Below are 26815 nucleotides of genomic sequence, written 5' to 3'. Positions count from 1 at the left end.
CCAGTGTTTACAAGCCAGTCTGGATAGACTTATCCTTTCCGGTGAATGAAGGTAAATTAGGGCTGCTAAGAGGACCACACTGGGCGTCTTACTGACCCTTCGCCTTACAGGGTCACTTAAATACAACTCCATTTTGCCGCACACAATGCATCCTTTATAGCCTTTCTTCCCTTCACTTAACTCCTCAGTAACTCAAAGCAAACGTTATCAAAGGGAACATCACGCTCTCCTAATTCCTCTGTCACCCTCCCACCCCCTCCTCCCTACCCGCCGCTGAGCCGACACCGCGGAAGAAGGCTTTGGCCATGAGTGTAATGAGAACCGCCTGGCACACACCTCAGCCGTGAGGAATTTCCAGAAACGCAGCAAAGAATCGACCCTGCTGTTCCCGGAAAAGACAAGGCTTTATCCCTTTCCAGATCCAGGCAAAACAGATGGGGTCTTTTGCTCCTATCCTGGAAGGAAGCAAACTTGCAAAGCTTGCACTACAAGGACCAAAGTCTGTGTCCTTCTCGCCACCAAAGGTGTCTTCCCGACCACAGGAGTGGATGGGTTCTCGTTCACAGAGTCCGGGGAGACCATGCAGCTCCGGAGGCTGAGGGCGGGCACTCAAGTCTCATAGCCCTGCTGCAGAAACGGGCCCCTGGTTCACCTTGTCCTCTGCACCCAGAACACACCCTCCCCTCGTTGGCACAGACCATCTGACCAAGCCCGCGCTGTCCCACACGGAATGCTACTGGCAATGCTACGTGACACTCCTGGGCTGGGATGCTCCAGAAGGAGGCAAGCCACAGGCCACACAGGCCCCAGAGACGGGCTGTTTCTCAACCACGCACAAGAGGTAAGCAGTGCAGTAGTTACTTTGAATCGCACAGGAGGCACCCAGGAGCCCGACGCCCGACGCCCGACACGCAGGTAGAGCCCCGCCAGTTCCGCAGCCCCATCGCCCCGCCTCCCCACAAAGCTACCTGCACCCGGCTGCTGACTCACAGGGCCCCTTTAACACAGCTTGTTGTTGCCATACGTTGTCCTAAAATGTATTTTTGGCTGTTCTTAACTCTATAAAAAGGACGTCACGCGTATGTGATATTTGGGGACTGGCTTTTGATTTGTCACATCCTGTGCGCTCTGCCCTTCCGTGGACGGTCCCACCACGGCCCCACGTGTGGAGTCTGCCCCCAGGGTCCTCAGCCACACGGATTCCTCTGGGTTCCGCTTGGTAAGCAGAGTGCCCCGGGCCGGGTGGGCACAGCCCCGGGACACAGGGATGGGTGTCCTGCAGCTGCTCTAACCAGTCCACAAACTCAGTGGCTTAGAACGACAAAGCGTAGTATCTTACGGATAATTCTGGAGGGCAGCACCCAGCTTGGGGCTCAGCGGCGCCCAAGCGTAGACAGAAGCCCAGCGCCGGTGCTAAAGTCAAGGGGTCAGAAGGGCTGTTCCTTCTGGAGGGTCTAGGAGAGAATGTCTCCTTGCCTTTTCCAGTTTCTAGAGACCCCGCTTTCTCTGTGGCATTTCTGGGTCGCCCCACTTCACGCCCAGCAGCCGAGTCTCAGATCCCAGGACCACCTTGTCCAACCCCCCGGGCGGAGGATGCCTTCACGGGGCAGCTGAATGGGGTGAGTGACATCTCGCTGTGGACGTAACTTACGGCCCCAGGACCCCTCGGTGCTGAGCTTCCCCTCACAAAGTGGTTGACCGTCTGAGCAGGTCAGACCTGCGCGCAGGTCACGAGGGCTCCAGCTGGTACACCTGGGGCTCGCAACGTACCAACACCGTCTTTCTAACAAAGGCGAGTCTTTCCAGCCCGCGGTCCACACGCAGAGGGGCCCGGTGTCTGGACGGTGGCACATGGGATCTGCGGTCGTGGGGACAGTCACACGTTGGGTGTCCCGGCTCTGACATCAGCCGAGGTGGCAGCGTGCGGGCACTAGTCAATGAAGTGATGAACGAGTCACCTCTGGGGCCTGCAGGATGCTGAGTGGCATTCCCGGCTGCCACCCACTGGAAGCCAGCAGGACGTCCCCCTCCCAGGTGTGACAACCAGACATGTTTCCAAACATCACCAAACGTCCCCTAAGAGTCAAAATCACCCCCGGCTGAGAACCACCGGATTAGACAGAAAACAGGCATCTCCAATAAGGTGGAATTGAAAGGGCAACCTGATGGGGAGGGGCCGTCCTGGCAGAGGGGACCCCGAGAGGGGCGTGACTAGGGAGCAGCACAGAGCACAGGGGGGCTGCAGCAGGGCGGGGAGGGCGGAGGTCAGAGGGGGCGCCTGACTCTGGGTGGGGGTCACAGGGGTTCTGGGCAGAGCGACAAGATCAGAATTTAAAAGATGATTCCAGCTGCTGTGTTGAGACCAGCCTGGGGTGAGTGCAGGGCAAGGGCAGAAGGTGGGAGACCAGTTAGGGGGCTCCTGCAATAACCCAGGGAGATGATGGTGCCTGGGAACGTGGGAAGCATCAGAAAGGGTCATCTCCCAGAAATGCTTTTTTATTACTTATTATTTTAAACTGCAGTAACAGGGACTTCCATGGCAGTCCAGTGGTTAAGACTTCACGCTTCCACTACAGGGGGCATAGGTTCAATCCCTGATTGGGGAATTAAGATCCCACATGCTGCACGGCATGGCCAAAAAGAAAAAAAAAAAAATTAAATTGCAGTAACGTACACAATAAGATAAAATCTGCATTTTAACCACTTTTTTTTTTTTTTTTTTTTTTGCGGTCCGCGGGCCTCTCACTGCTGTGGCCTCTCCCGTTGCGGAGCACAGGCTCCGGACGCACAGGCTCAGCGGCCATGGCTCACGGGCCCAGCCGCTCCGCAGCATGTGGGATCTTCCCGGACCAGGGCACGAACCCGTGTCCCCTGCATCGGCAGGCGGACTCTCAGCCACTGCCACCAGGGAAGCCCTTAACCACTTTTAAGCGTACAGTTCTGTGGCATCAGGTACATTCACAATCTTACACAGCCGTCACCACCATCCATCTCCAGAACTTTTTTCTTGTGACACTGCAACTCTGTCCCCATCACACAGTAAGTCTCCATCCCCTTTCCTCCCTACCCCTGGCCACCACCCTTCTCCTTTCTGTCTCAAGGAATTAGGCTGCTCTCTGTACCTCACGTAAGTGGAATCATACAGTATTTGTCCTTTTGTGTTGGGCTGATGTCACTTAGCATAACGTCCTCGAGGTTCACCCATGCTGTAGCCGGTGTCAGAATTCCCTTCCTGGTTAAGGCTGAGTCATACGTGTACCTACCACATCTTGCCATCCATCCGTCCAGCGATGGCCACTTGGAATAACGCTGCTGTGAAATGCTGCAGGGCGTGCCTACCGGGTCTGCTGCTGGCGGGGACAGACGGCGAGAAACCAGGAGAGTCAGGCCTGAGCTCCGTGTGAGCAGAGGTGGGAAGGATGTGGGGAGGACGGACAGGCAGGGAGCAGCCTCATCTCCAGGAGGTGCGACGGAGGTGCTGAGTGGGCAGCGGAGTCAGGGAGGCCAACACCCAGCAGAGATCAGGGCTGGAGATATACGTGTGAGTGAGGTCGGGCACTGAGGGCTCACAGCTGGACTCTTCACGGGTTGCCTGACACGCAAGGGGAGGAGCAGCCCGTGAGACAGGACGCAAACCAAGAGAGCAGGGTCCTACACGCCGGGGGAGAAGTGCTGGGGAGGTGAGGACAGCAGCGGTCTACAGGTTCTTAGTACTCGGAGTCAGGTCTTCTGCTGGACATTATGCAGGAAGGGCGGTGACCCAACTGGTGTTCAGACACAGGAGAGGTCACAGCAGGGGTCACCTCTAAGGGGTGACCTAGAAGACTGGGGGTGACCAGGACAGGACAGGCCACAACCCTGAACAGGCAAAGGGGGTGACCATCCAGTGCACAAGGTGCGGGGGAGATCCAGCGGTGGGGGGGGTGAGATCCAGTGGTGGGGTGGTGAGATCCAGTGTACAAGGGGGGGTGAGATCCAGTGTACAAGGGGGGGCCGAGATCCAGTGTACGGGGGGGGCGAGATCCAGTGTATGGGGCAGGGCATGAGATCCAGTGTACAAGGGGGAGATCTAGCGTATGGGGGGTGAGACCCAGTGTACAAGGTGGGGTGAGATCCAGTGTACAAGGGGGGGCGAGATCCAGTGTACAAGGGTGTGTGTGAGATCCAGTGTACAAGGGGGGGCGAGATCCAGTGTACAAGGGGGGGCGAGATCCAGTGTACGGGGCAGGGCGTGAGATCCAGTGTATAAGGGGGAGATCTAGCGTATGGGGGGTGAGACCCAGTGTACAAGGTGGGGTGAGATTCAGTGTACAAGGGGGGGTGAGATCTAGTGTACAGGGGGTGGGGTGAGACCCAGTGTACAAGGCGGGTGAGACCCAGTGTACAAGGTGGGGTGAGACCCATTGTACAAGGGGTGTGTGAGATCCAGTGTACAAGGGGGGGGTGAGATCCAGTGTACAAGGGTGTGTGTGAGATCCAGTGTACAAGGGGGGGTGAGATCTAGTGTACAGGGGGTGAGGTGAGACCCAGTGTACAAGGGGTGTGTGAGATCCACTGTACAAGGTGGGGGTGAGATCCAGTGTACAAGGGGGGTGAGATCCAGTGTACAAGGTGGGGTGAGATCCAGTGTACAACAGGGGGTGAGACCCATTGTACAAGGTGGTGTGTGAGATCCACTGTACAAGGGGGGGGTTGAGATCCAGTGTATAAGGGGGGTTGAGATCCAGTGTACAAGGGGGGATGAGATCCAGTGTACAAGGGGGGGTGAGATCCAGTGTACAAAGTAGGGTGTGAGATCCAGTGTACAAGGGGGGGCAAGATCCAGTGTACAATGTGGGGGTGAGACCCAGTGTACAAGGTGGGGTGAGACCCATTGTACAAGGGGGGATGAGATCCAATGTACAAGGGGGGTGAGATCCAAATACAAGGGGGGGTGAGATCCAGTGTACAAGGAGGGGTGAGATCCACTCTACAAGGGAGGGTGTGAGATCCAGTGTACAAGGGGGGTTGAGATCCAGTGTACAAGGGGGGTTGAGATCCAGTGTACAAGGCGGGGTGAGATCCAGTGTACAAGGGGGGGTGAGATCCAGTGTACAAGGGGGGATGAGATCCAATGTACAAGGGGGGTGAGATCCAAATACAAGGGGGGGTGAGATCCAGTGTACAAGGAGGGGTGAGATCCACTCTACAAGGGAGGGTGTGAGATCCAGTGTACAAGGGGGGTTGAGATCCAGTGTACAAGGGGGGTTGAGATCCAGTGTACAAGGGGGGTTGAGATCCAGTGTACAAGGGGGGTTGAGATCCAGTGTACAAGGGGGGGTGAGATCCAGTGTACAAGGGGGGATGAGATCCAATGTACAAGGGGGGTGAGATCCAAATACAAGGGGGGGGGTGAGATCCAGTGTACAAGGAGGGGTGAGATCCACTCTACAAGGGAGGGTGTGAGATCCAGTGTACAAGGGGGGGCGAGAATCAGTGTACAAGGGGTGGGCGTGAGATCCAGTGTATAAGTGGGGAGAGAGACCTAATGTATGGGGTGGTGAGATCCAGTGTATGGGGGGGTGAGATCCAGTGTACAAGGAGGGGTGAGATCCACTCTACAAGGGAGGGTGTGAGATCCAGTGTATAAGGGGGGAGAGAGATCCAATGTATGGGGGGGGAGATCCAGTGTATGGGGGGGTGAGAGATCCAATGTATGGGGGGGATCCAGTGTATGGGGGGGTGAGATCCAGTGTATGGGGGGGTGAGATCCAGTGTATGGGGGGGTGAGATCCAGTGGGGGGGGAGGCAGACTGCCTACAAAGATGCACGTGGAGCCCCACCTCCTCTGTGGCCAGGCCTCTCCTCCCACTGAAGTGGGGTCTCTTTCTCTCCTTGGACCTGGGCTGGTCCGTGACCTGCCTAGGCTGAGGGAACGCAGCCAGCGCTCCTTGTGAGCACTCAGGGCTCTCCTGCACCATGTCCCTCTCTTGGACCACTGACCCCTCCGTAGACAGAAGCCCAGCGCCGGTGCTGAAAGGTGGGTGGCCCCATGCAGACAGAGGCCTGGCGGTCCCAGCACAGGGAACTCGGAGGCCGTCCCCAGATGAGCCTGCCTCCCTTACGGGGGGAGTGAAATCACTCAACAACTGTAACGTCAACCCCCGCCCCCCAGCCAAGAGAGAAGACCACAGACCTGGCGGTTTAAATACAGACATTTATTTCTCACAGTCTGGAAGCTGGACATCCAGGATCAAGGTGCCCGGGTGGCCGTTCCCGCGAGGCCTCCCCGTCACCGTGTGCTTCGCGCAGAGACGGTGCTCCTCAGGCAGTAGCCTGACGGGATCAGGGCCCCTCCCTACGACCACATTTATCCTTCATTGCCTCCTAATCTCCAAACACAGTCACGCTGGGGTCAGGGCTTCATGTGAGTTCGGGGGACACATTCAGTCCACGGCACCCCCGACCATGGTCCCACCGCTGAACGGACTTGCTAGAAGCTTGTTTTGTTCCGCTTTGTAAGTCCCCACAAACCCCCGTGGCAGGGTCAGGGGCCCTCGTGGTCGTCCTTAGTTAAATACCCTTTTTTTTTTACAGAAAGTATAAAGTGATCTATAATGACGGCAAGCAGACCAGCATTAGCCTGAGGATGGAGGCGGGGGGGACGCGGGGGGGATGCGGGGGGGATGCGGAGGGGCCAGGGCGCGTCTGGGGGGACACTTATTCTCACTGTCTTCATTGTGGTGACGCTTTCACAGGTGTCAAACCCTAACCCGTCCACTTGAAATATGTGCCGTTTACTGTACGTCCATTATACCTCAATGAACTTGTTTAAAGGTTATTCTTATTAAATGTTTTACTTTTGGGTAGTTGTAGATTTACACGCAGTCACAAGAAACAGCACAGAGGGGTCCCGTGCACCTTCGCCCGCTCGTTCCCCTCGACGGTGACATCTGGCAAAACTGCAGGACCGTATTGTAACCGGGACATTGACAGCGACAGGAGCTGCCCACCTCAGCCAACGTCCCGTCTGCTCTGCGCACTGCGCTGTGCGTGTGATGAGTGCCGTGCAACCGTATCCCACGGGCAGGTCCCTGGGTCCACACCCACAACCAGGACACAGAACTGCTCCATCACCCCACCGGCATTAAAAAAAACTAATTGTGGTAAGAGGCACATAACATAAAATTTACCATCCTAACCTTTCTTAGGAGTAGAGTTAATCGGCATTAAGTGCTTTATGCCTCAATAACGCCATTTAAAAGGCTGGGTTTTTTTAAAAAAAGAAAGTTTTCAAAAACCTGGACTTGGTGAGCAGGCTCTGTCTCGCAGGTCCTGAGTCACTGCCCCTTTTCCAGCCCCACGGGATGGAGGAGACTCCAGCTGGCTCCCATCTGCTGTGCCCTTAGTCCCTTCTGTGTCGATGACTGTCACCCCCAAGACCCCCTGCTGGTCAGCATCCTGTCCAGAGAGGCGGCTTCCCAGGGTCAGTGTCCCCTGAAGAAAGACCCTGGGCTGTCACACCTGCAGGGTGACTGCACAGGGTCACGTGCAGAGGGGGCGAGAGGTCCCGGCGTCTCAGACACGCCGAGTTCCACACGCAGACCCATTTGTTCCATGAAGGCCCTCAGCCCCAAGCCAATGCGGGGCGGCTTCAGGAAGCCCATCTCCCAGACTGGACAGCCTTGTTCTGTGCGTCCTGCAGGCCTGGGAGCCAGAGAACATGCCTGGGGGACGCTCTTGGTGATTTCCAACCTCCTGGGAGAGGAAGCTATCGTGTGGGCAAGCCAGGATCCCACAGGCTCACAGGGAGGTATCCCTGCGGCTTTCGGGTCACTCACCTCTCCCCCCACCACACCCGTGACCATGCTGCCACTCGCTCCGGGCACCCAGCTCTATCCCCATGAGAAAGTCCCACGTGAGGCCAGGGCCTCTGCTGCCTTGGTCTCTGCCAAAGTCCCAGCCCAGTGTCTGGAGCAAATCACCTATCCCAGCGCTGCCTGTTGGATGAATGAACGGTTACCTTGACTGCCAGTCCTGAGATGGGCAGGAGGGGCTCAAGGCTTCCTTTCGTCACACCAGACGGCTTACGGGGCACAGCCACAAGGAAACCGCCCCCCGCCTTCCCTCTCTCTCCACCGCGAGACGCCACCCCACGTGCACATCTGCGTGGGGTCCTCTCCCCCTGTCCCTGGCACTGTCCCCTTGCCCGGAGGAGATCTCAGAGCAGGGCCAGGCAGTTGTCTGGAGCCCAACCCAGCTGGACGTGAGCCACGCCAGCTGGTGCCCACAGTCACCGGGCCACATGGAGCTGGGTTCTCCATCACGCATATCAAAGCTTCCTCAGCACAGGACGGAGGGAAGCAGGCCAGGCCTGCGCCCACTGAGACGCACCATCACCTACATCCTCCCCAGAAAGAGCCCGAGGGACACGCTCGCCACGCACAGCTGGGCAGGCACGCCCCGCAGCGCACGGGGCTCCGCTTCCGTGCTAGCTGTCTACACGGGGCCCTTCCCCGCGGAGGTGGCCGGAGCCTTCGGGTCTTTCAGCCACTCCACACAAGCTTGCCGGCTCCTCCGGACGGGCACACAGCCCTGACCCTCCCTGGTTCCAGAGTTTCAGTGACATCAAGAACCTCCCAAAGGCCTCAGACAACCACAGGTAGGGGGGACACGTGTTTTTTTAACTTGACTGCACTTCATTCATCTACGTGAAGGGCCTTGTGGCTAGTGTTTTTTTTTTTTTTTTGTGGCTAGTGTTTTTATGTGTTGTTGGTTCATCACAGAACATCTGGCAACATCAAATGACAGGGGATGACTTCCGTTTACATAAAGCGCGCACACAAAGCGAATCTCTTGGCTGTTAGAGCACAGGTGTTTGAGCAGTAGTGACGGTGGCCCCATTCTCCGCCCTCCTGAGGACACGTCACCACGTCTGGCTCCTCTTCAGAGCCCCCCACACCTGGTTTGCACGGGCGCTTGTGACGGCGCAGAGCTCTCCTCTAAGAGGTACGTCACCCACCTGCAGCCCCGGTACCCGCACCTGCTGCAGGGCCAAAGCCTCTGCCTGAGTGGACAGTCCGTTCTGGCTGGAACCCAGATGCAGAGTGAGGACTCTGTCCCTCACGGGGCCCAAAGTGTCCCAGTGTCCAAGAACCACCAGAGAGAGCCACCGCCCTCAGCAACAGCTCAGGGGCAGCCCCACTCTCTGCTCAGCTGCGACCAGCTCCTGGGACCCAAGACAGACGAAGAACGCCACCACCCCCATCCAGGGGACCTCGCCACTGCGACCGGCGGGGGGTGTGGGGATGCCGTGTGAGAAAGGCCCAGTCATGCAGAGGAGTGTTGGCACACGCTACACTAGTCCTCGGAGGACTCCTGGAGCATGGGCATGGCTCCCCATGAGCCTGGGGGTGTCGGAGGAGAGGGCACAGCCCATTTCGGAGGACCGCCAGGCCTGCGATCTCAAGGAGTCTGTCCTGGTTGATGAGCACCGAGAAGTGGGGATCCCATCGGGACACCTGCTCACCAGGGTTGGGGCAGCCCAAAGGCCAGAGCACACAGGCCTGGCAGCCATCAGTCCCCCGTCTGGACGCCTTGTGGCTCTCACAGGCCCTGCCCCCCTCCTCCACCACTCACCCTGCATTTGTCAAGAACCACAACAGGGAAAGAGTCTAGAAGTTCCTTACGATGTTAGGCACAGACTCTGCTCCTGGGTACCTGCCCAGGAGAATGAAAACATATGTCTACACGAAAACGTGTACATGAAGGTTCACAGCAGCCTTACTCACAAGGGCCAGAAGGTGGAAACAGCCCAATGTCCGGGGATGGATGAATGGACAGATAAAGGGCGGCCTATCCGTACAGTGGAATATGACTCATCCTTAGAAAGGAAAGTCCTACACGTGCTACAGCGTGGATGAAACACACGTGAAGAAAGTCAGACACAAAAGGCCCCATACTGTGGGGCTCCTTTTATACAAAACGTCCGGGAGAGGCAAATCCACAGAGACAGAAAGCAGACTGGAGGTTACCGGGGGCTAGGGGAGGGGAGAGCGGGGAGAGATTACATCAGGGATACAGGGCGCTTCTGCGGCTGCTGGAAAAGTTTGTAAACCGGGGGAGACTGCGCTGAACGCCCACTCTGACGTGGTTGACTGTGTGTCACGTGAGTGTCACCTAGTTCTTCTAAAAAACAAGATATATAACAAAAAACCAGAAAACGCCAACAGGCCTCATCAACAAGCCGGATGTGTGCCCCAAAGCACATCCTTGGGAAAGCGCTGAGGGGAGCCCCAGACAGCGGGGCACGGGCACCAGTCCACCCGCACCGGGTCTGAGTCTTTGGAGCAGAAGCCACGATTCCCCAGCCCCCCACAGGCCACGCTGCACAGGGAAAACAGGTGACGTGTCACACGTGGCACTGCCATTTGCCTTTCTGGTTTTGTCCCCATGGGGAGGCAGGGCGTCCACTCAACAGTCCTTGACTCTATAATAATCTGGAGCACGTCTGCATAGACCAGTCAGACCTCCCCAGGGCCCCAGCGCCCGTTAGAGGCCGCACGCCGACCACGTCCCTCAGCTCACAGTGGGGCACTGGGGGCAGAGGTGGGGAGCGGGCCAGGCCCGAGGCTGTGGTCTTGGTCAGAGGGAAGGTGCCGGTGGGCAGGGGGCTGGTCCCAGTGCCGTCGGTGCCGGGAGGGTAAGGAGGGGCAACCAGGCAGTGCCGCCATGTGACAATGGAGCCCAGCATCGTGCATTCGAGTCACCGTCACTAAAGGGGGCCCCTTGGTTCTCTCAAAGCAGTTTCCAAATACCCACAAGACAGGCTGCCAGTGATCTAGGGTTCCGCCGTGATGGGGCCCGCGCAGTGGGACGGGGCGCCGGGGAGGCCTCGGACACTTGGCTGCCCCCGCACCATCCCTTCTGGGTGTCCCCGACTGTGAAGGGCTGGTAGGTGTGCTCACGGTCCCAGAGAGCCCCAGCCTGCTCGCCCAGCTGGCCCAGCACTGGCCAGACACGGGCGCGCTGCCGGCGCTCAGGTGGACGATGCCCGGGGCACCGGCGTGGCCGATGCGGGGAAACGGCCCACCATGAGCACCTTGTCCGGCACCTCGAGTGTCCCTGATCAGCGACATGAACGGCGGGCGTCTGGGCGGGGTCCTCTCTGCCAGCCCCACACGACCGGGTCCCTGGGAGCTGGGTCACAGGGCCGCGGGGGTGGGCAGCCAGCCCTGGGGGCTTCCGAGGGCCTCCCGTTCGGCCAAAGAACAGAGCCCGTCAACACAGGGAGCACATCGGTCACCCGCTCGGGTGAGGAGACTAGAGCTGACCCGGGGTCCTGAGCCCACGTCCTGGGCTTGTGAGCAAAGCCACCGCTGGGCCTGGGTGTGGGGTTGGGGACAGACGCCTCCTAACAGCCTGTGGGCTCCTGGCGCGGGGGGCGCGGGCTACTCATCACCCCTCTCCACACGGAGACAAGAGCCTAAACCAGCAAGACACACAAGGACGCGAGAGACACCCAACGGGGTGGAAGGTCCCGGGCTGAGCCGTCCTCCACGTTCAAGGGTCCTGTCCGGGGGCAGCGGCCGCAGGACCACGTGTGACCACCTCCTCCTCTGACAGTCAGGGACACCTGTGCACGACCTCAAATGCGGGGAGAAAGTGGCCCTGCACGGACCTCCAGTTACACAGTGCTGGCCAGTCAACCCAACAGACACAGCCCTTCTGCACGAGGCTCTCGGCCTGACCCGGAAGAGGTAAGGGATGGAAGTGAGGAGAGGGGACGCCGCGTCCCTGGCCCAGATGCACCCCAGGACTGAGGGGCCCGCCCCCAGCCCCCAGGACGGCCCCTGGCTGAGGAGGGCCCTCCCCGGGCAGCCCCATCCACCACCCGTCCAGAGTGGTGGGAAGGCCGCCCTGAAGGGCCAGCCCGTCAAGGCCCAGCTTCCCTCCCAAAAGGCCTCGCAACACCCCACCTGCAGGCAAATCCCCTGGAGCGTGCTTCCCGGCTCCCGGTGGGGTGGGTGGGTTACCTTGGCCCAGCTTACAGCGGGGATAGAGACCCCTCCCCGGGGTTGCCCCTCCTTCAAGCTGCCCCGAGGCACCAGCTGGCAGGCTTGCTCCACCTGCATGTCTGAGAATAGCAGTGCATTTGCCACAACTCCTAAAGCTTTATTCCTTGCTTTTTATCTACTGTGCTTGGCTTTGCTGCCTTCTCGCCCTCCTCTCCTGCTTCGACTGCATTGGTTACATCTTCTTTATTCTTTTTTCCCTCTCCTGGTCTGGAACTCACCCTTCTGTAGCTATTTTCCTAGGGTTCGCCTGAGTTAACTCACACTCTCAGCTCAGGGTCTGAAGCCGGCCAACAGCTCCGGCCTCATCCTGAACCAGCGAGGCCGTCCCGGGTGTCCCGGGCGTTCCGGGCATTACCGTCCAGGGCGTTACAGGCGTTACCGTCCAGGGCTTCCATCCCGGCTGGCTCTTGAGGCTCCTTGTCGCCAGCATCTCCGCTCCCGGGATCTGCCCCCACGCTCACTTCTGACTGCTTCTCGCCTCCCACTCCCTCCTCCTGACTTTGACTTGGCTTTTGGAGAACATTCCCCAGTTCCCTTCAGCAAGGATTTGGGGGCGGTTACTTTTTTGTCTTCGTGTAAAACTGTCTTCATCTGACTCTCCTCTGCTGATGGCAGCCCAGCCCCGCCGGGGACTCTGCGTGGAGCCAGGTGCCTCCTCCCGGCAAGATCCCTCGGCCCCCAGAGTCTCCAGGCCCGGAGGCCGCAGCCCGGCCCACTGTCCTCCCTCCAAGTCCCGACACGCCGTGCATCCAACGTGCCTGTCTGCTTAGTCCCGTTTACTCCGTTGAGGACTTGGCCTTCACTGAACCTGAACATCCAGCAACACAACTGACAAAAGTGTCCCCTTCTCTCTGGCCTCTCATCCTGGAAGCCCTGTCAGATGCACCTTGAACCCCTCATCTTGTCCTCCGAGTCCCATCCCCCCTCAGGTTGCCTTTCACCACCCTGGCCACCTGCTGGGTAATTTCTGCAACCACCTTCCAGGTTGGCGACCCCCTCCAACGTTTAACCCATTCCTCGGGCTGGGTTCCAGCTTTGAGTTTTTAAACCCAGTGACTGTCTTTTTCATTCTGGGAGCTCCATTTGGCCTTTGTTTAAAAGAGCCTGGGTGTTGCCTTGTGGTCTCCTTTCCCCCACGTCTCGGACTGTTGTAAACGGCAGTCCCCTTAGCCTTTGCTGTTTCTGATTCTTGCTGAGGGAGAACCACTTTCTCGGGACTTTTGTAACTTTTTACTGTGAATTCCACCACAGAGGTGCTGCCTGGGGGTGGGGGGGTGCCCTTCTGGGGTGGTTTTGCATTTTATTCCGCCAGGCACCCAGGTGACTCTTAGCACCAAAGGTGGGGGGGGTGGGGAGACTTTCCCAAGCTCCCTGCCACTGAGGGCGGGGCTCCACGTGTGAATCCCTCCAACCCACCCAGCCGGCACTCAACGTCTGACCCAGCAGGACTCTGTCCACTCACCCCTCTTCGGGGAGCGCTCGCCAGGCTGCAGCATCCCCACGCCTACACCACCAAGAGGGAGAGTTGGCAGCCCCTCCCCCGGATGGGGCGCTGGCCCCGTGGGGACCAGGAAGCAGCTGGGCCTCTGCACGCCAAGTCCCTCAAGAGATGTGGCCCCGAGCATCTTTTCACTCAGCTGCAAAACATCTTTTCCCTTGTTTATCTCAAAAAAACACTACAATTCGCAAAAAAAAAAAAAAAAAACTCTCCAAAAATGCTGAAATTCTCTTTTTTCAATTGAAGTGAAATTCACATAACCTACAAGTAACCATTTTAAAGCGTGCAATCCAGACCCGTTTAGTGCATTGGCAGTGTTGTCCACTCTCCAGTTTTAAAACTTTCTCATTGCCCTCGCCAAAAGAAACCCCATACGTTTTTGCTATCGTTCCTCATTCCCCCCCCACCCCCGCGGCAACCACTGATCCACTGCCTGTCCCTGTGGGTTCGCCTTTCCTGGACATTTCCCATAAATGGAATCACACGCTCTTTGTCCTTCTGTGTCTCGTTTCTTTACACGGAGCATCAGGCTGTCAAGGCTCACCCACGTTGCACTGGGTACTTCATTCCTTTTCGCGGCCAAATAGTATTCCGTTGTGTGTCTATACCCCATTTTATCGATATTTACCTGTTCACTGTTGATGGACATCGGGGCTGTTTTCACCTGGCTATTCATGTTACTGTGCGCATGGGTGTACAATTCTTCAATGCATCTAACATCTAGGTGGTTGAGTCTGCTTTTAGACTTTTTTATAACTACAATATCCCTAAAAACAATTGGAAACATTTTCAAAAATTGAAAATGCAAGAAAAGAATTACTGTTCTAAAGACATCACCCCTACAATGGGTATGCTAACCCATTTTCCCCAAGAACCCAGCCAGTGTACCCCCGTGGTTGGAGGGTGGTTTGTCAAGGGGAAGGCATTAGCTGGAGTAAACCCCACCACGGCAGAGACTTACAGAGCCCCTCATGCAGAGCTCAAAGGACCCCCTCAGCCATGAAGGGAGCCCCATGTGGAGTGCCCCCAACATTCCCCTGTCCCCATCCAGCACGAAAACTATGAGAAAATGGAAGGGCTTCAAAATACTTACTGTAAGAAGGAAAAAAACATTCCATTCATCTTAAGCAACTACTCTACATAAATTACCATAACATGAAATGTTCTGTTCTACTTTTGCTTAATCTATTCAGATCAGTGGGAAAAAATCCATTCATTTTTGTCTTCCTCCTTCAAACACTTGAATTGCCCATCAATATCTAAGTTTCTTTGCAATCCAACTGTAAAAAGTACAAAAGTAATTGTTTCACCAAATGGAACTCATGTAAAACCTGATGGCAGCGACAGCTCATTCCCGCAGGACGTGCACAGCTCAGGACGGGCTGCTTACGGATTCCAGCTCTGGGGTCAGACCGACCTGAGTTCAATCCCGGTCCTGCCTCCCCCTGCCTGTGAAGGCTCCAGCAAGTTCACCTCATTTGTAAGACAGGGTGCATTCAGATAATCCAAATGTTAACAAGCACCCCCAAAGCCTCAGTGCCTTAAGCAACAGAGATCTCTCCTAAGCTGTCACTCACTCCCAGCCCCTTCCCCAGCTCCTTCACTCCCCCATGGCCCTGGGGTCCTCTACTGGATCCGGAGCCTCCTGCCAAGGAACCAGGGACGCAGACCACATCCACAGGAGGACAGCTCAAGAGGTCTGGTGTTGGGCCTGACATGGTGGAACCCACTGTTGCCCACACTGGCTAAAACTCAGTCCCAGGACTTTCACTTGGGAGAGGGTATCCAGATGGTAGGCAGCGTCTCTGCCACGGGGGAAGGCGCAGGTAAAAGGACCCCCGGGACGCCGGAGTGCCCTGAGTCAGGGTCTGTTCCCAGCAAATGAGCATGAAAAGAAGTCGGGGGGGGGGCACCCGTCGAGACATTTCATTCTCAAAATGACCCAGTAGGAGTAGCCGGCAGCCACGATGGCCTCTGGGACTTCAAAAAGTCCTCCACGCACGGTTCTGTTTCAACCCCACACCTCCGGCCCACCTGCAAGTTCCGCTGATAGTGACAGAGGGCATTTCTTGAGCCATCACTGTGAGCCTTTGACAGACGTGGTCCCCTCAAATTCCAGGCAACGGGTCCCCTCACCCCCGCCTGGCAGACGGGGCTGTGGGAGGGGCGGTCAGGGTTCCCACCCAGGCCCTGCTGCCCTGTCTGTGGCTTCAACACCATCAAAACACATAAGCCATGTGGGCCGCAAAGACTGAGGGCAATAAACACGGGGGAAATGCTGACAGCCCACAACATTCTAGACACTTATTTGTCTCTGAACTGGAATCAGCTCCCCTCTGTCCACCTTCGTGTGGGCACACGGCACACACTTAAGGGCTGTGGCTACTCGATGCTATCAACTCCAGCAAGACTCTGCCTGCAAAACCAGCAGATGACCGTTCAGTCACTTATGGGCTCTCAGATGTGCATTTTCACACTTATAAAACAAGTGTATCTGGTGTTCTGGGAATGTCTGGCAGCCTTATGGAGAGGCACTAAAGCCTCCTGACATCACCACCTCAGAATGAAGGGTCAAATGAAGTCGCCCAACACACTTCCCGTTCAGAGGCGGGCAGCACACCGAGGGTTCCTTCCCCGCCATGCCACTGCCTGCTGGACGCCAAGGCCAGATATCAATTAGGCGAAGCTTAAGCCTCCCTGCCTATGACTCACCCATTTAACAGAAACCGTATCATACATTTCCCATAAATACAATGCACTGATGGTAAAGCACAGACCCCTAAGTGATGACATCAGAGTTGGCACAGAGTTGGCACAGAAATTGATGCTCGCAGCCTGTCTGCAGCTCAGCCTCTCCCCTCCCGGCCAGTGCCGGCGGCACAGGCTGGGCGTGTGCAGCCCCACAAGCTCCCGCAGCCCCAGACAGAAGTACAGCAAAGCCTGGGAAAGGAGGCGAGAGCTGCCCCTGAGTCTACCTAGCAGACCCGGCCTGGGTGCTACAAGCCTCCTTGACAAGTGGACTCTCGGGCCCTCCCATCTGCCCAGGCCTGACGATGCTTGTGTGTCGTAAGGAAGGCTCTCTGGGGGAGGTGGGGCGGCCAGAACCGGCAGCAGGGAGCGGGGCCCAGCGCTTTCTGGATTCAGGGACGAGAAACAGGTGCACTAGGCCAGCCAAGCCCACTCTGACTCAGCACAGCGGAGCATCCTTCCCGGGGCTTCCGAGCCCGCTCCGGGCCGGGCACCCGCTGGCAGAGGGAGCTGGCGCTGGTACAGCCTGTGCAGTAGGCGTCCGCACCACTGGCTTTCCTGCAGCTCACCTCGGGGACAAACGTGCAGCTCCAAGGACAGCCGCAGCCGCAGCTGGGCACTCAGAATTTATCGGCCGAGAAAGAACTAGTTAGCAGCCTGGCTAGAAGTTAACACTAAAATCCCAAGACCCTGGAGCCGTGTCTGTGCCCAGCGAGGGCTGCACTCAGTGCTCTGAGGACAGCAGCTCGTTTCCCGCTCGAGCGAGCGGGGAGAGCGAGGCCCGTGCTGCTGCTGTCGCGTCCCAGTCACGGTCACGCTCAGGCTCCCGTGCAGAGCCCAGGGCAGCAGGACCAGGTCGTGGGAAGACCACCGTCTCACTCGCCTCCACCACGCCCTGCCGCCATGCTCCGAACCAGGGGCTTTGCTGACCGTGTGGCTGAGTTTCTCTAGGTCCCCGTCATCCGTGTCGTCACCGCTCACCCTCGGCCCCCGTGGGGGAGCCCTGTAAGGACAAGTGGGCTGTTCACCGTCTGTGTGTGCCGGGGGCCGTGCAGACACAAGCCCAGGCCTCTCCCCAGCCCCGGGGGCCGCTCATTTAACACCTGAAGGGCTCCCAACGGCCGCTGCACTTCCAGGCTGTGGCCCCCTCCACCCGGTGGTCAACGTGCAGAGTGCCAGCCACCAACGGGCAGCTCCATGCCCACTGCCCACGGCCGGGTGTACCAGGACTCTGGAGAGAGGGAGGGGCCCTGGGCACGGCTCTGGATGCCCAGCTGCTGACTGAGGCTGGGTTCAATCAACAGCCATGTGGGAAGCTCCACACACATCCCCCCACCCCCAGCCCACAGCAGGCAGACTGAACTCTGCAAAGATCAAAGGGCTCTTCGGTCAAGAAGCGCACACACCCAGCAGGTTACGCGGCTTCTCTCTGAGAAGGTCATTTCATCCCTAATCGGAACCCAGGATGCTGACAAAGTTTCCAGATAAACATCACTTGGTAAAGCCCTGTACTTACAAGGAATGCTTCCCCACAAAGAAGGGGGACAAGGAAGATCCATGACCCACCTCCCAGAAGTGGTTTGGGGGTGCAGACAAGAGAGTTCTTCATGAGGTGCACATGAAGCGTGGTAATTACCATGGTAATTACCATGAGCGTGGTAATCGCCATCCATCTGGACAATGCCACCTACCCGCCAGTCAATTCTTCCTCAAAGATGGAAAACACAAGTTCATCCTGTACCATCACTAACATGCTCTTTGATGGTGGCCAGGAAGACGTGGTGGGGTCCGGTCTGGGTCCTCCAACCCCCGCACCAGCATTTCACCCCTTAGCACAGTCAGCAGGGATCAACGAGAAAATTATAACCCAGCATGAAACACAAGTATTGAGACTTTTGTTTCAACTGAAGACCCCGGTATGCCAAAATGTTTCCCCTCTGAACGTTAACTCTTTTTTGGAAAGCCTTTCCCTAAACAAAAGCAAAGACACTTAGAAATCCTGAACACTTTCCATGGAAAAAAATCATAATACTGTTTAAAAGACTGCCTTAAAGAAAATAAATGGAAATACGAGAGTCTGCAAATAACTACTGCACATATCAGGTTGGTCTGTTTGTTACTCAACTTCGGTATTTGTTATTGATTCAGATATCAAAAATTCTAAGTGTCATATAAGAATGTTTTAAAGCATTTCCAAACGCTTTTTAGAACTACAAGAACAATGAATATTTTTGGTTTCAGAATGTTTTCCACTGCACTGTAATGAACAAGAAGCTCAGTGTTCAGTTTTAAACCAAAGCAGGGATTAAATCAAGAATTCAGTTTGAATTGTGTATCCATCTAAATACAACAGTGGAAAACATCGTAACTACAGGCAACGATCTCCCTCAGACACATCCTCCCACAGCTAACATTTAACACTTCAACTCTTCCAGGCCCGGAAACCTCCCAGAACTGACTCCTGCTCTCACTTGTGCCAAAATGTGTTAAATCAGACAGGAAGGGGAAGCATAAAATTCAATTTATAACCTGAGGCCAATATATGAGCTCTGGTTTGAAAAATGAAAAGCTACTGGGGTGACCTAACCCACTCCAACCCTTCAAATAATTAAGACATTTAACCCCAAAGATAGATGTCCAACAAGGAACTACCATGCTCAGATTGACCACTGGGCAAACACACAGAGATGTGTCTTGAGTCCAGGGGTCAGACAGCAGGCCAAGACACCACAGTGAAGGAAAGGAGAGGACCAGATGAAACGCTATCCCCTCCCTTCTCCTAAGGCGCACAGCTCTGGGCTGAGTCGCTGGGATTGGCTGACTCACCAGCTCTCCACCTTGCCCTGGTCAGCCCGGGGGCTGGCTTTGGAAGGGCAACTGCCTGCTGAGAGGGAAAATTAGCAACACGGCTCTCAATTCTGGGGCACGGTCTCATGGGTAGTATCATTTTCCACTTTTAAAGACTTTTCCCTAAACTGAAACAGGCAGGGCCACTGAAATCATTCAGCTGCAGATGAAACAGATTCCACGTTGCTTTTCCATCCCTTCCAACAACGTATTACAGTTAGGCAATCCTAGAAACAAGTCCTCTTCCACAGCCACGTCTGGAAAAAGGCATGCGGAGCCCTAGTACCCTTGGCAAATGTGTTTTCAGAGACACCAGAACGTTACTATGATACATTTCTCTGCTGGCCCTGCCGTTTATCACTGAAGAACTGCTGCTGCTGCTATAACCCTCACAACAGCCTTCTGACAAGTCCCCTTGGTCTTTAACTGGTGACAGAAGTCACACAAACAAAAAGCCACTCCTCGTACACACATCGCGTGCACAGGCTGCCGCCCTCCCCTGGAACCCTACCCAGCACCAGCAGGTAGGATCAGAGCCGCCTGGGGGGACTGCAGCAAGGAGAGGGCTGGGCAGGAGCCTGCCAAGGGCAGGGAGGCCCCAAACCACAGGCAGCTCCGGGAAGCACCAGGGTCACACCAAAACACCACTAATAAGCAGCTGCTACAAAGACAGGGAGGTGCGAAGGGGGAGCAGGGCTGCGCAGCTGCACCGAGCAAGTAAGAACCCGTATCCCCTCTGGGCCAGGCCAAGGCCGAGTAAGGGGCGGTCCCAGGCACCCTAAGCCCTCGACCCAACACTGGGAGAACTCTCCGACCCCAAAGGCGATGAAGTGCAAGCCCTTCCGGTCCCTGAACTCGCCCCAGGACCTCGGGTGCCCATCCTTCAACGGACCCGCTGCAGGAGAGCACAGATTTCAGGAACACCTCCCCCCCCCCAGCCCACCCCGGGAGATCACCCACGGTGGGGGAGGGGAGCAGAAAAGCCAGACCCAGAGAAGTGGTCAGCCCTGGGCAGGGGGCGGAGCGGGGGCAGTGTTCCTTGGGTCGCTCAGGCACACTGTGGATGTCCGAGGCGCCTAGACGTGACCACTGGCCCCACCCCGGCCAAGACGCCCCCCCAGCCAAGACCCCAGCGCCCCAGCCCTACCGCGGTGCCAGCCGCCAGGGTCCGACCCCCGGACGCCTAGGGTGCTCCCAGGACTCTGCGCCCGGCTCCTGGGCACCGCCGCACCCAGACTAGGACTAGCTCTGGCCGCAGCGGAAACGAGCCCTGGGCAGGCGGCAGGGACGCAGCGCCCGCAGTGCGACTGGCGCAGCTGCCGAGGAGCAGGGCGCGCTGCCCAGACCCCGACCCCACGGCCGGGGAGGGGCGCAGCGCCGGGACGACCGCACCTCCGACCCCGCTGAGCCTGCGGCCCCGGGCGCACTCACCCCGCCACCGCCGGGCAGGGGACTGCCCTGCATTTGACAGCAAGCGGGTGGGCACGGGAGAAGAATGGGCACGGGACAAGGATGGGGACGCGAACTGGGCCGAGGCGCGGATCGGTCCTGGGTCGGGAAGGCAGGGCTGGGACAGTGGGATGGGGACCCGCTCTGCACACAAGGAAGGAGGGGTCCGTCCGGGACCCGGGAGAGGGACATGGGGGTCCCCTCCAGAACCTGGGGTAAGTGGGGAGAGGGTCTGTTCCGGATTGTGGAGGGAGGTTAAGAGGTACATTCCGGGTCCAGGATAATTGGGGGGGGAGGCAGAAGAGGAACGGGAGAGTCATCCCTGGTGTAAGGAGGGGGGATGGAAAGGTTTTTCCGGGACACAGGAGAAGTAGGAGGGGGTCTGCTCGGGCGACCACGAGGTGTGAGCAGGGCACCACGCAGGACCGGAATGAGAAAGGAGAGGGGCCCATCTGGCAGCGGGCAGGCGTGGGGAGGGAGTGCACCCCGGCCCGAGGGTAAGAGCAGCAGGGGAGGTATGGGACCGGGCGGGGTGGGGGGACCCGTGTAAGGGGGAGGGCGACGGTGTGAGCAAGTCGCGGAGTGGAGGGTAGGGTGTCGGCGGCACCACGGAGAGGCCGGTCCCGACCGGGAAAGGGGGTCTGCCTCGGCAACGAGGGACGGGTCCGCTCACCTTGGGTTTGTACAGCCACTTTCGGAACCTGTTCATCATCGCCGCGCCGGCCCGGCCCGGCCCTGGCGGCCCTCACCTCCGCAGCGCTGCGCCTGGGCCCGGCTGCGGCGCGGGGCGGGCGGACGCGGGGCAGGGCCGGGCCGGGCCGGGGTCCCGCGCGGACCCGGGGCGCCGGGCGGGCGGCGTCAGGTGCGCGGAGCAGGTGCGCCGCCGGGAGATGCTCGGAGAGCTGCGCGCGGCACTGACCCGCAGACCGCGGTGGGCAGGCGGACGCGCTGACTGACCAGGCACGGGGGCGCCGGCTCCTCGCGGCTCACTGACACCAGGTGCCTCGGCCGGCCACCGCCGCCCGAGCCACTCATGCGCCGACGCGCCGCGAGCCCCAGGCCAGCCGCAAGCCACCGAGGCTGCCCAATCCGGTCGCTGCGCCGCGCCGCGCCCCGCCCGAGGCGCGCTCCCCCGCAGGCGACCCGGCGCGCCCGAAGGGGCCGAGAACTACAAGTCCCGATGGGCATTGCGGGGAAGAAGGGGCCCTGAATGTGGCGACCTTCCTGGGCTGCGGGCGCTGTGCATTCTGGGGGTTGTAGTCTCCCCTCGGACGGCTCCGGAGCGTACAGTGGTTGCTAGGTGACAACGCCCAAACTGCGCCCCAGCACCGCCCCTGCCCTGAGGGTTGCCGGAGTTCCGGCCGAGCAGAAGTGGAAGGGGAGATCCACTGCTATTCCCCAATCCCCTCGCGCCCGCTAGCCCTGCAATTTCTGTGCGGCGGGCGGTGGCGAGAAGGGAGGTTCCGGAGCGCCTGCGGAGCCCGCTGACAGGTACGGGGGGAAGGGAAGCAGGCGAGACCCGAAAGGGGGCCGAGGCGCGTCCCCTCAGCACCACACCACCCACGTGCAACTTCCCTAGCTCTGCGGGCCAGTTCTCGTCTTTCTTGTTTCCCATCTTCTTGCTTTCGCTCACCACCTTTTTGGTCTTCTTCCCAGCTCCTTGACTAAAGTTAACGGTGCTTTTTTTTTTTTTAATCGCCACAATAAACGATGCTTTTTAAAAAGATATTCTCCCGTATTCACTACTTCCCCTAGCCATGCCCTAATTTGGACCCATAAAAACAATCAACAAAATCTGAGAATCTCTTAAGTGCTAAGCAGAAAGCTAAAAACAAGTGTGTGGTCTCACTTGAAACTCCCTCTGGTGCCTGAAGAATCAGGGACAAAGAGGCTGCTGCGCTCTGGCTGTAGGAGGGGACCCTCCCCCAACCGCCTTGCGCTTTCCCCTGCCCCCACCCAGCAGCACTTCGGGTACGTGCAGATTTAGGGTGCACGAGAGGGAGGTAACTCTCTCTTGATAGAGAATTTATTCTCTGCTGCACATGTTATCACTGGCCCAACGTCCAGGTGCTCAGCTGGGCTGGACTCCCTGGCCCCTCTTTTCCATTAGAGTCAACGTGAGTCTAGGCACCGGCAGCCGTCTGAGATTTCCCTGAGTGTTGGCAGTCCTCCGGGTTCGTTTTTGAGTACCTGATTGATCCTCCCCACTCCCCTCCAGCTACCACCCAGTCACTGCTCCCCTAAAGAGCAAAACCCCTCCGGAGTTGCCTCTTATCTCCAATTCATTTCCACCTTTTCTCTCTTGAGCCTGCTCCAATCAGATTTTCACCCAGCCCCTCCTCCCAGGCTCTTTAACTAAGTCATACTTGACCTCCATGTTGCTAAATCCAACTATGAGAGCTCAGCCCCGCCTCTTCCAGGAACAAGTGTCCCAGCTGAGTACTCCCCTCCTGGACACACTGTCCTTACTTGGCTGGAACAGATCTCACTCTCTGCCTCTCCTGCTGTGGCTGCTCCTCCTGAGTCTCCTTGGCTGGCATCTCCTTGCTCCTCAACATCCTGACTCTAGAACCCCGGGACTCTGTCCTTGGAAGTCCCTCTATCCACCCTCTCCCTGGATGACTTCCTGCGGTCACATGGTTCAATAAACAACCGTTTTCTCCTGACCTTCCCAAACCTGCATCTCCAGCCTGAACCTTGCCCCGGGACTCTAGACCCCTTTCCCTGTTCTTTGCCAGTTGGATGTCTACCAGATTCCCCCAAACAAGACGTGTCCAACTGCACTCCCATTCATCCCCCATAAATCCTGCTCTTCCCCCTGCCACTGTTTCCAGTCTGAGAACTTGGGTAGACTCTCTGTGGGTGTGCCCTTGGCCTACTCCAAGTCTGGGACTGTTGTTGTTGCTCAGAGCCTCCCTTCCTATGCTTCCCAGTTTGAAATTGTGCTCAGGATGGAGGCTGACCTCAGGGAAATGGGTGTATAGTTAGGATTAGATTCAGCTTTATGCAACGAAAAATGTCAACATCATAGTGACCCAAACAAGATTATCAGTGTGTCCATAAAATAGGTCCATGGGGAGGCAATCTTGGGAGATGTGACACCCCCAAAAGTCATCAGGGATCTGGGCTCCTCTAGCTTGCTCTTCTGCCATCTTTGCTTGTTTCCTTGTGGTCCAGAATTGCTGCCTAAGTTCCTCCCATCACCTCTGGAGTCCAGGCAGCAGGGTGGAAAAGAGAAGAAATATATGCTCCTCCCTTTCAAGGAGACTTTCTGGAAGTCTCAAACTCTTCCACTTCTTGGCATACCTAGATGCCAGGAAGGCTGTCGTCCCCCCACCCCCACCCTGTGCTCTGGGGCCCTTGGCCTGCCACCTGCTGTCACCTTCCTGGAAAATCTCCGGCTTCCCAGTCCCAAGCCTGCCCCTTTCTGGGCTCCCTCCCCGGGCCAGGTGCAGGGCCCACCCATCCACAGAGCCATCATTCTTCCTGGTTGGAGATGGGTTCCCTGAACCCTGGTGCCCAGAGTTACCACTGGGGAGCCCGAGGCTACCCTGCACCCCTCCTGTCCCTTCCTACGCGACCTGCTTCAGGGCGCCTCAGGAACCCTGTCCATCGATTCTGGGATATTCCCGTGCATTGTGTCTCTCGCATTTTCTGGAACTCCTGTTAATTGGAATTCAGATCTCTGGAGTGGTTCCCGATTTTCTTGGTGTGTTTCTCCTACTTCCTACATCTTCATCTTTTTCTGCTCTCTGGGAGATTTCCTCAGCTTTATCTTCTGCCTCTTCTATTTATATCTTTACTTCTGCTGTCGTATTTTAATTTCCAAGAACTCTTTCTTTTCCTGCAGATGTTTCTTGGATACCGTATCTTTCTCCATCTCTCAGAGGTGGTATAGTTGTTTGTTTCCAGGTTTTTCCTGCTGTGTATGTTGTCTGCTTTCTCCTACTTCCTTTTTTGCTGGTTTCTGTTTCCATGTTTGGTGTCAGAGGCTCTCTGCAGTGTCTGGTGGCATTTGGCCTTCGTTCTCTTTCGAGTGATGGTGGGGGGGGGACTCACCCAGTGGACCGTGATTGGCTGGGATTGGCCATCTCATTGGTGACCCCCAGTGTCAGTGTATGTGGCTTTTGTTTTCTCACTCAGTCTCCATCCTGGAGGGCCTCGGTCTGGGTGCTGCCATCCAGAGCCATTCCAGCTTGTTGGGTGGAGAAGAGGTGCCCCTGCTGTCCCCAGGGCGCTAGCAGCCTGGCTTTGCCAATAGCTGGGGCGCAAGAAGCCAGCAGCATGGTGACCCAGGGAAGCTGCTCAATCAGTGTGGAACAAGGTGGGGGGGGATGAGAGAGGAGCTCCTGGGGGGCTTGGCCACCCTGCCCTGAGGACAATTTGGGGGTCACCTGTTAGAACCTCTTCCTGGGGTCCCATTCCTACCCCAAGTGGCTTCTCCAGGGTCAGCCAAAGAAGGGCTCTGAGCAAGCCAGTCTCCTGGAGCTTGTCTGTTTCTGGAATGCTCAGGCCTGGCCATTTACCAGCTATGCATCCCCTCTGGGTGCTGGTTACCTCACCTTTAAAATGGGGGTATTGAACGTGGTGACCCGAGGATTCTTCTTGCCCCAAACTTTTGTGTTTAGGTCCCCCTCTCCCTCCGAGCAGGGCCTGCTGAGTCATCCACCACCAAACCCCAGCTGGGCTGAGGGCCGCTCAGGCTGACTCACGAGATGCCTCCACTCTCTGGCCTGGCCTCTCCCAGGGGTCATCCCCACCCGTGCACAGCTGGAGGGCTTGGGGGCACGTGGGACGGCCAGGGAGCCTCCAGGGGCACGGCAGAGAGGGCTGCTGGGGCTATGGGCGAGTGGGAGCCTGGGGGCGGGCTCCCCAAGGCCTGCAGGGACACAGTCCAGGAAGTGGGCCTGGGGTTCCCCCCACTGGGGTACCCACTTCCCTCCAACACTCCTTGTCCCACAAGGTCCCAGGCTCCCTGGTGGACCTCCTGTCAGTTTGGTGAAGGTCCTTTGCCACCTGCCGAGCTGACAGCCCAGGGTGCATCGAGGGTGTGACCTGTCACAGTTTGCTTTTAGGGTCCCACCTGGGAAGATGGCCTACTATGGAAAATGCATTGAAACTGTGATGAAGCTACTGGACCAATTTAAACCTGAGAAGGACAGTCCCGAGCAGTTCCTGGAGGCTGCGGCCACCTCCCTGCAGGTAAGGTCCGAGTGGTGGCTCAGGGCTCACGGGGAGGCTGTAGCAGTGATGCCTGTCAGGTTTTTTGGTTTTTTTTAATTTATTTATTTTACTTATTTATTTTTGGCTGCGTTGGGTCTTCATTGCTGCTGCGCGCGGGCTTTGTCTAGTTGCGACGAGCGGGGCTACTCTTTGCTGCTGTGCGCGGGCTTCTCACTGCGGTGGCTTCTCTTGTTGTGGAGCACGGGCTCTAGGCGCGTGGGCTTCAGTAGTCGTGGCACGCAGGCTCAGCAGTTGTGGCTCGTGGGCTCTGGAGCGCAGGCTCAGTAGTTGTGGCACACGGGCTTAGTTGCTCCGCGGCATGTGGGATCTTCCCGGACCAGGACACGAACCCGTGTCCCCTGCATTGGCAGGAGGCTTCTTAACCACTGCACCACCAGGGGAGCCCTGTCAGGACCTTTTTAGTTTCATTCCTAACAGCCGCTTTCCTTCCTTCACGAGGAGAGGCCCAAGGCGAGATTCCCAGCTAGCCAAAGGCTTACGTCAGCTCTCACTCTGCATCTCGGGTGCCCTTCAGGGATGGGACCCCCTCTTTGCTTCAGGAGGCACTCCTACCTCCCAGAATGTACATCAGACTACTCTCGTGACAAGGGAACGTGGGCGCCGTCACTCGGGTTGCGTCTGTGGGGTCGTCCCACCCTCAGCCGAAGGTGGACGGGAGTCAGCCTCACAGGCACCTCAGCCCAGCACCCTCCACCGGGGCACGTCTTCGTCCCCCAGGGCAGGGAGGTGCATGGGGCAGAGGGGCCGCACCTGGAAGAGCTACTCGGCCCTTGTTCCTGTGCCCCGGGGGTCCCTGTCCTACCACAGCCCGCCCCACTTCAAGCACATGCAGAGAGACCCTGGGCTGAAGTCTCTGGGCCCAGGTCTGACCTCGCTGTAGCACCTCGGAGGCCTCCCTGTGACTTGACCCCGCATCCGTCCGTCCATCGAGGACAGGTGCCAGGAACAGGGGTACGCATTGCCGGGGTGCCAC

The 26815-nt window shown here is 57.6% G+C and overlaps 2 protein-coding genes across 3 annotated transcripts in view; one reads left to right on the top strand and one right to left on the bottom strand.

Moving 5' to 3' along the window:
- Positions 1-21364, bottom strand: part of ZFYVE28 (zinc finger FYVE-type containing 28) — a 111472-nt gene extending 90108 nt beyond the window's left edge. For both annotated transcript variants that reach the window (XR_009540186.1, XM_060147458.1), the window contains exon 1: positions 21272-21364. Coding sequence is in view for 1 of the 2 variants with exons in the window: in XM_060147458.1 (XP_060003441.1) it covers positions 21272-21310 (39 nt within the window). In the remaining variant the exon portion in view is untranslated. The remainder of the gene's footprint in view (positions 1-21271) is intronic.
- Positions 21365-21957: 593 nt separating this feature from the next.
- The window catches only part of CFAP99 (cilia and flagella associated protein 99), a 40677-nt gene continuing 35819 nt past the window's right edge, over positions 21958-26815 (top strand). The window contains exons 1-2 of the mRNA XM_060148876.1: positions 21958-22089; positions 25674-25800. Of these exons, the coding sequence (XP_060004859.1) occupies positions 25690-25800 (111 nt within the window). The 5' untranslated portion in view covers positions 21958-22089; positions 25674-25689. The remainder of the gene's footprint in view (positions 22090-25673; positions 25801-26815) is intronic.

This window comes from Lagenorhynchus albirostris, chromosome 4 (assembly GCF_949774975.1).
Source record: "Lagenorhynchus albirostris chromosome 4, mLagAlb1.1, whole genome shotgun sequence".
NCBI classification, from domain to species: domain Eukaryota; kingdom Metazoa; phylum Chordata; class Mammalia; order Artiodactyla; family Delphinidae; genus Lagenorhynchus; species Lagenorhynchus albirostris.
This window is presented reverse-complemented; position numbering and strand designations above follow the sequence as displayed.